The 9,211-nt window shown below is 35.9% G+C and overlaps 1 protein-coding gene across 1 annotated transcript; it reads right to left on the bottom strand.

The window, feature by feature from the left end:
• Nucleotides 1-4,767: 4,767 nt before the first annotated feature.
• Nucleotides 4,768-8,934, bottom strand: LOC137828811 (cell division cycle protein 48 homolog). Its single transcript, XM_068635524.1, has 9 exons — nt 8,732-8,934; nt 8,468-8,633; nt 8,158-8,386; nt 7,135-7,901; nt 6,828-7,049; nt 6,631-6,702; nt 6,264-6,545; nt 5,734-6,093; nt 4,768-5,266 (listed from the first exon to the last, which is right to left on the bottom strand). The coding sequence occupies exons 1-9, from the start codon at nt 8,758-8,760 to the stop codon at nt 4,958-4,960; spliced, it is 2,436 nt and encodes an 811-aa protein (XP_068491625.1). The 5' UTR covers nt 8,761-8,934; the 3' UTR covers nt 4,768-4,957.
• Nucleotides 8,935-9,211: the final 277 nt, after the last annotated feature.

Genomic DNA, 9,211 nt, shown 5'->3' with positions numbered 1-9,211 from the left:
ACAACTTTCAACCTTTATCAAAATATTCTAAAAACAAAACAATCGGTTGACTCGATAAAACAACCGGTTGTTTTTCATTTAATTGAAAAACATTCCATTTTAAAAAGGTTTTGAAATCAACAAGGAGTGGATTACACTTTAATCTACCCAGATTCCACCCATACACAGTAGCAACTCTAGTCTTTCATCAAACACCTTGGATTTGGATTAATTCTTCAAAGCACTTGATCAGTCTTGAGAGATTATGTATTCATGCTCGGTTGCGTCATTCTAGTCTTGCCAAGATGCAACAACTTGTTCCAAGTTTGTCTAATGTGTCTAGTTTATCGTGTGAGTTGTGTCAATTAGGGAAGGACATTCGTAGTTCTTTTATTAATAGTGTCTCACAATGTGTTTCATCTCCTTTTGCCTTAGTTCACTCTGACATTTGGAGACCAAGTCGTATTAAGTCTAATTTAGGATTTCAGTATTTTATTACTTTTATTGATGATTATTCAATATGTACTTAGGTGTTTTTAATGAAAAACTGTTCTGAGTTGTTTTCTACATTTCAAATATTTTACAATGAAATTAAAAATTAATTTGGAATTTCCATTCGAATTTTGCACATTGATAATGGACGTGAGTATATTTCTCATTCTCTTAAAAATTGTATGGCTTCTCATGGTATTCTTCATAAAACTTCATGTGCTTATACACCTCAACAAAATGGGGTAGCCGAGCGCAAGAATAAACATCTTGTTGAAACAACTCATATTATTTTAATCCATGGTGATGTTCCTCAATGTTTTTGGGTAATGTTGTTCTTAGTGCATGTTATCATCTTCAGTTTTAAATGACAAAATTCCTCATTCTATTTTATTTCCACCTGACCCTTTCCCCTCTTTACCTCCCAAAGTTTTTGGGTCCACATGCTTTGTTCATAATTTTAGTCCTGATCTTGATAAATTATCTCCTAAAATGTGTCTTTTTAGGGTTTACTAGATCGCAAAAAGGATATAAATGTTTCTTACCTTCTCTAAACCGCTATTTTATTTCAGCAGATGTCACCTTCAATGAATCTTCCCTTTACTTTAAGTCTTATATTTCTCCTTCTATGTCTTCGTCTAATCAAGTTAATATTCCTCTTGTTGTGCCTAGTGCACCTAAAGATTCACCACCGCTACCAACTCTTCAGGTGAATAGTTATCGTCAAACGTCTCATCGTCCCTCAGATGAATCTCTTCTAATGGCAACACCTCACGCCCCTCCGACTCCGAAAGTTGAACTTGATCTTCCTATTGCTATCCATAAAGGTATACGTTCTACCCGTATTCCATTTTCACATTATACTTATTTGAGTTACCATAGACTATCACAACCCTTTTATAGCTGCCTTTTGTCTATTTCTTTTGTATCCATTCCAAAATTTGTTGGTGATGTCTTAGCTCATCCTGGTTGGCATCAGGAAATGCTTGAGGAAATGAATGCGCTTCAGAATAATGGAACTTGGAAACTTGTTCCTTTACCATTTAGGAAATTTTTTGTTGGTTGCAGGTGGATTTTTGCTATCAAATTGGACCATATGTACTATTGATCGTCTCAAAGATCGTCTTGTGGCTAAAGGTTATATCCAAATTTTTTATTTAGACTATGGTGATACTTTTCTCCAGTGTCAAAGATGGCTTTTGTTCGCTTATTCATAGCTATGGTTGCTTTTTAAAAATGGCCTCTTTATCAACGGGAGGTAAAAAATGCTTTTCTTAATAGGGATTTGCAGGAAGAAATTTATATGAAGCAACCTCCCTATTTTGTTGCTCATGGAAAGTCTTCAGGATTGGTATGCCGTCTTCGCACAATTTTATATGGCCTTAAGCAGTCTCCTAAGGCTTGGTTTGGAAAATTTAGCAATGTTGTTCAACAGTTTAGTATGACTCATAGTGAAGCATATCATTCAGTTTTTTATCGTCACTCGAGTGTTGAATGTATCTATCTTATAGTATATGTTGATGACATTGTTCTTATAGGAAGTGATCACCATGTCATCTCACAAGTAAAACAACACATTTGTCAACACTTTCAGACCAAAGATCTTGGCAAACTCAGATATTTTTTGGGGATTGAGGTAGCACAATCCAATACTGGTATTGTCATCTCTCAAAGAAAATATGCATTGGATATTTTGGAGGAAATTGAGTTGATAAATTCTAAATCTATCCATGGATCCCAATGTCAAGCTTCTACCCGCCTTTTTCAGATCCTGAGAAATACAGGAGATTAGTTGGAAAATTTAACTATCTCACTATTATTCGTCCTGATATTTCCTTTGCAGTCAGTGTGGTGAGTCAATTTCTTAATTCTCCATAAATGCATTCATTCGTATACTAAAATAAATTAAAGGCTCTCTTGGAAAAGGTTTGTTATATGGTCATAAGAAACACACTAAATTCGTTTGTTATTCAAATGTTGATTAGGCAGGATCTCCACCTAATAGAAGATCAACTTTCGGTTATTGTGTCTCCATTGGTGATAACTTGATCTCTTGAAAGAGTAAGAAACAAAGTGTTGTGGCAAGATCTAATACAGAAGCATAACATAGAGCTATGGTTTCGACTACTTGTGAGCTTATTTGGCTTAAACAATTACTTAAAAATTGAAATTTGGAGAGGTCACTCAAATCACACTTATATGTGATAATCAGGTTGCTCTTCATATTAGCTCAAACCAATTTTTATGAAAGGATCAAACATATTGAGATTAATATTGAGATTAATTGTCATTTCATTTGAGAAAAGATTATATGGGAAGATATCAACACTGAGTTTGTTAATTCAAATAATCAATTAGCATAATTTTTTACTAAACTTATGAGGAGGATTGATTACATAACAAGTTGGGTACATATGATCTATATGCACCAGCTTGAGGAAGAGTGTTAGATATTATTAGATATAATTAGATATTATGAGATATTATAGATATTGTTAGATATTTCATATTTATATAATGAACCTTTCCTATGTAAATATAACCTATGTGTTTAATATATACAAAAGATTTACCCTTTCTATGTAAATATAACCCCAATATAATCCTGTGTGTTTAATATATATAAGGAATTTATCCTGTTTTTTCTTTTCTTTTAATATTATGTAAAAAGTGTAGAGGATGTTTTTTCGTGGTCCTTGGAACCCAAATTTGCCAGAAACAATTTGTTGCAAATTTGATGACAGATTTTCACCCTAGCTCCTAAAATAACTTTTTACCATACAACAAATTTTCAACTATACCAGTTCCTCGTGGTGGTAGTTCACCACACGATTACAAACAACCAGTGGCTTCAAAGATAGCCACCTAGTTCAAAGAAAATTCTCTACTCAACAAACCTTAAGTTTTTATTACGCTGTTCTTGATCGGCATGATATTCCTTCATAACTTTCTATTCTATTGAGCTCTAGTTAGATTGTCTGTGATTGAGTGAAGTAGCTTCTGATGTCACATTGTTGGAGAGATCTGCTAATAATATCAAGGCCTCTTTCATCTCAAGACATACATGATGCTTAACTTGGATGTGGGCTCTTTCAACGGTTGTAGAACCCTTGATGTTGGAGGTGATGGTCATTTTGGTTTCCATGGCTTCTCTAGTAACAAATACGGGAGAAAAGAGAGAGATGGTTGCAACAAAATAAGGTTGCACAAGTTTGGAACTGAATGACATGAGGATTTAAAGCAAATATTGTGTTTATAACTGAGGAAAAATGATAACTTCAAGAGTGACAACTAGTCAAGTTTAACTATGTAAATTAACTAACGGTGAAAGTTGCACAATTTATGCAAAAGCAGTCTTTCCCCAAGCAGCTGAAGACAAAAAAATTTAAAAATTTTCAAGCTTCAAAAGAACCTCAAAAGTTTCTCTCACAAAGAAAGTTTACTTGGAGAGATTTATTCTTCAAGAAAACAAAAAATAAATATTTAAACAATTCCATTTTCATTTAGTCCAAGGATGTCTTACCTGCACAAAGAGTTTTATTTATTGAGAATTATAATCCTTGTAATATCACTTTTAAATATGGAAAACCAATGGTGTTAGTCATAAAAAATAATCTGTATCAACGCAAAAAAATAAATCAAAATGTTACAAGGATTTAATTTTTATAAATTTGATTTTAAATAGCATTACTTCTAAAATAAGTCCAGGTCAAAGAATTAAGAGTGGTCTCTTACAAATAGTTAAAAATAAAATGGGTGGAACTAATGATACATTTTATTCCTTTTCTATTAACGCCATTATTATGCATATAAACTGCAGTACAACGTCCAAAATATGGAATGACATTAGAGCTTAGCATCTCAGTGACATCAAACCTTTCTTCGCAAGACGTTAAAACCATTAAGAATCAACAAAAACTGTGCGTCATCGGCACAATCAAATTGTGAAGGAACTCAAAATACATCTAGCTCAGAAAAACACCTCCAGAGCCAAGAATAGATTAAACAAGCTAGATACAACTCAATCAACATAGTAATGATGTCAAGCAGAATATACCTACACACACGTATGTGTGCGTATATCTATATACACACACGTATTGCCCTGTCAATGAGTACATATCCTATTATTTATCCACACCCTATTAAATAATTGTTCACATAAAGATTTGTTTTAATGACAGTAAAAGTCATCATAATAAGTTTTTAAAAATTATTTTGGTAGACGATAGAGTGCATGAAATTCACTCAAATAAATTAGAAGTCATAACTTTAAATAAAACTAAGCTCTCTCAAATGTACTTTAAAATCTTCTTTTGATGTCCAATTAAATCTTTCCATTCAAAAGAGGCTTTTACCACAAGAACAATAACCTTATACAAAGGATGACAAGAATAAATCCACTGGAAGCCTGACTTAAGACAGAAAATGAGAAGTAAATAAATTTGCATCATTATCGTTCATAATTCAAGCAAAAGCTAAGGTACGTCTAACTGTAAAGATCATCTTCATCAGCTCCACCAGCACTTGCAAAAGGGTCGGATGCAGCACCAGCACCTGCTCCAGCACCACCAGTGCTGGTATCTGAAAACCTGAACTCGGATCCAAACCCTCTTGACTGCTGCAATGTCTGCGCAAATGCCTGGTACTTGCGAATGTCAGCATCACTTACACTCCTTCGTGCATACTTCATTGACTCCTCAAAATGAGCTGCCTTGATCTCAGCTACCTCTTCCTCTTCAATATCCTCTTCCATTGCCTCAGGGTTATCTCTTTTCCTCCTCTCTCTCTCGATGTCCTGCCAAGATAATAATAGCTCAAAAAATCAGCTTCAATCTGAACGCGGATAAAAACATTTCGAAAAGTGATAATATCAAATTCTCGAAAAAGCTGTTTTGACTGTCTAATAATATTTGTAATTTATTGAAAACCACGAGACTAGTTAAACTAACAATTATTATTTCCAATAAATTTCAACCTACCCTGAAAACTGTTAAGAATTGTGCTGTATTAACATTTCTCAGATAGTCAATAATTGTCATTGCCACGGCACAGTAGTGAATAACACAGAAAAGGGTGTCCCCCAAAAGTTTACCTTGTCAATGTTCTCTCTTATAGCATACTTTTGAACAGTTTCTAATATAGGTTGATAAATTTCAACACTGGTCAACAGTGTACGGTTTTAACATTCCTCAGATATTTCATTAATTATCATTGCCAAGGAACATAGTGTGAATAACGAAAAAAGTGTCCTCAAAAGTTTACCTTCTCAATGTTCTCCCTTATAGCATACTTGCATGAACGCTGGCAAATTTCAGTAATATCTGCACCACTGAAGCCTTGAGTATACTTGGCAAGAGCTCTAAGGTCAACATCTTTTGAAACAGGAGATTTTCTCAAACAAGCTTTAAATATCTGATGACGGGAATCCTCATCTGGGAGTGGAATATAAATCAATTGATCCAGACGGCCTGGTCGCAGAAGAGCAGGATCTATAATGTCTGGTCGATTAGTGGCCCCAATGATGAACACAGTTTTCTTCGCTGACATACCATCCATCTCTGTAAGCAATTGATTCAAAACCCTGTCAGCAGCACCACCAGCATCTCCTACACTGCTGCCTCTCTGCCAGATTAAAAACCCACAAGTTTTAAACACAACTAACAACACAAGACAATTACAGTAGTCTTACAACTAATTAGCCAGGTTGTAATTTATTTAAATGCAGTAACATCTTTGATACCAGTAACTTTTGCAGATGTCAATCAAGCCATAGATTATAGAGTGGTACAAACCTGAGTTGCAATAGAGTCAAGTTCATCGAAGAACAGAACACATGGAGCAGAACCACGAGCTTTATCAAAAATTTCCCTCACATTAGCCTCACTTTCTCCAAACCACATGGTAAGCAGCTCGGGACCCTTGACACTGATGAAGTTAGCCTGACATTCATTGGCAATAGCTTTTGCCAAAAGGGTTTTACCACAACCGGGAGGCCCATAGAAAAGAACCCCCTTCGAAGGTGACATTCCAAACTTCTCAAATTTCTCAGGGTGTTCCACTGGATATTGAACCGTCTGAGAAAAATAAAATACATTAAACCTATTATTCAAATGAGAGAAAACATGTAGAGATATTTCTCAATTCAGTAGCTCAACTTACCTCTTGGAGTTCTCTCTTAACATTTTCAAGACCACCAATATCTTCCCAGCTGACATTGGGCACTTCAACAACCTGGTTCATTAATAAAACCAATGTTCGCACATCAAAGTTTGAATGGTGTGATCACACACACGAGTGTCAACCAAGGAGGAAAGAAAAGGAGGATAAAAACTACGAGACACTAGTAAAATACTTACGGTTTCTCGGAGAGCAGAAGGATTGCTTGTTCCAAGAGCAGTCTGGAAATGCTCATTTGACACTGCCATTGAGTTCAGTATCTCAGCATCAATGGACTCATCCTCCAAGTCAATGACGTCCATTTTCTCTCTGATGCATTGAAGTGCAGCTTCAGTACACAAAGCAGCCAAATCAGCACCAACATATCCATGTGTGTCCTTAGCGATCCTTTCTAAATCAACCTGCAAATAATACAACAGACATAGTTCACATAGGTCAGACATTCATATCAAAACACAACAAAAGGAAGAAAGGATTCAATCTTACATCATCAGAAAGCTTCATATTCTTTGTATGTATACGAAGAACCTCAAGGCGTCCAACCTCATCTGGAACGCCAATATCTATCTCCCGATCAAACCTCCCAAACCTCCTAAGGGCAGGGTCAATGCTATTGGGACGATTTGTGGCTCCAATAACAATTACATGGGCACGGGATTTAAGACCATCCATGAGAGTCAACAGCTGGGAAACAATTCTCCTCTCAACTTCCCCATGAGTCTTCTCCCTCTTTGGAGCTATCGAATCTATCTCATCAATGAAGATAATGGAGGGTGCATTCTTCTCAGCTTCCTCAAATGCCTTCCTCAGATTGCTTTCACTCTCACCGGCAAGTTTTGACATGATCTCAGGGCCATTAATGCAGAAAAAGAAAGCTCCAGTTTCGTTTGCAACAGCTCGAGCAATTAAAGTCTTACCAGAACCAGGGGGTCCATATAGAAGAATTCCTTTAGGTGGCTTGACACCAATAGATTTGAACAACTGTGGATGCCTCAATGGCAGTTCAACCAGTTCTCTAATCTGTGCCATCTGCTTCCTAACACCACCAACATCGTCATAACCAACCTCGTCTAACCGATTCTCATCTTCCCTTTTAACGGGCTCTCCCTCACAGAAGATCTCAGTGTCAGGAGCAACAACACAATACTCTGCAGGATCGGTTTCAATAACCTTGAACTCCACACTTCTCATACCCCCTCTCACAAGGAACAAATCACCTTTCCTCACTGGTCTATATGCCTCAAGGAAATAAGCTGAAAAAGTAAAACAGATAGTTGGGTTATCTTAATTATAGAAAAAAAAAATTACTTGATTAAGCACCATCCTCATACAGCTTCTACGATGAATAAAAAAGACTACTCCATCATAGTTTTCAGATATTGCAAACATAAACATATGTTCTAATTTAAGATAAAAGTCCATCCACACAGAACCCAAGACCACTAATTTGAAAATAATAGAAGCATTGCGAAAATATGTAATGAACGAACAGTAAGTAATTCCACTCACGCTTCAAGTAAGCATCAAAGAGATTCCCAGTAACTCCCTCAATGGTGTCATCTACGGGAAGGATGTGCACTCTCTTTCCGTACTTAACATCAGGGCATGGGTGAACGGAAACAACGTCACCGAGTCTAACCCTAAGGTTATTCCTGACGACCTTGTTCATCCGTATCTTGGGCTCTTCACAGGTATCGTCGGCAAGCGCAATACAGACCGTATCCTTCCTCTTCTTCCCCTAAACGACAAAAAACAGCACAAAACGGTTATAAAAAGAACTCAAGTAAAATCCAAACCAAAAACCCCTTGGGTCGTTCACCTTGAGAAGAATTGTGTCACCGCGGAAAAGCTGGAGCTTATCCATGGTGTCAGGGTGGAGCGCGACGACGGAGTTGTCATCATTTACGGCTTCGTCAACGACGAGTCGATTGGGCGCCTTCTTGCGCTCCAAGATCGCAGTACTGAAATCTCTCTTTGTTCCCTTACTGAAGCAAAAAAAAAAGAATGAATTAGATTTAGAATCGGTGGGAAGAGAAGATGATCGATCGAATTATTAAGATCTGATGAGAACGCAGAAGCTTACGCATCGGAGGACTCGGGTTGGTTCGCCATGGAATTGAAGAGATTTGAAAGAGAATGGGAAAACAAAGGGATCTGAAATTGAAATTGGGACTTCGGTAGGTCACTGGATATTTATAAAGTGCCTATTTCTCTTAGCTTCTTTTCTTCTCGCTCAAGAAGCCTCGATATCAAGGTCTTTTTTTATTATTAAATTAGTTATTGGTTACTTTATTTGAATCAAGTATATTAAGAATATGTAGAATAATAATAAAATTTATTATTTAAAAATTTCGAAAGTTCTAGAATATTTGAGATATTTCTTACTCGATTATATATAAGTTTTTGTTTTGACCGATCCAACATTTTGAAATTGATTTAAAATTTAAAATAATCACAAATCTGGTATCTGGAAGAACAAGTAAAAAAAGTAATGAAAAATATAAGTGAGCAAATGTCTAATTTAATGTAATAATGATTTGATTATCTTAATAATTTAGGAGAT

This window comes from Phaseolus vulgaris, chromosome 7, assembly GCF_000499845.2.
Source record: "Phaseolus vulgaris cultivar G19833 chromosome 7, P. vulgaris v2.0, whole genome shotgun sequence".
In the NCBI taxonomy this organism is placed as follows: Eukaryota; Viridiplantae; Streptophyta; class Magnoliopsida; order Fabales; family Fabaceae; genus Phaseolus; species Phaseolus vulgaris.
This window is presented reverse-complemented; position numbering and strand designations above follow the sequence as displayed.

Excerpts from the sequence above, each read along its gene's own strand:
- LOC137828811 (XM_068635524.1), bottom strand. The coding sequence starts at position 8,760 with ATGGCGAACCAACCCGAGTCCTCCGATGC. Across the intron at positions 7,050-7,134 it reads ATATGAAGCTTTCTGATGAT|GTTGATTTAGAAAGGATCGC; the intron begins GTAAGATTGAAT and ends TATTATTTGCAG. Across the intron at positions 6,094-6,263 it reads TTGACTCTATTGCAACTCAG|AGAGGCAGCAGTGTAGGAGA; the intron begins GTTTGTACCACT and ends TTAATCTGGCAG.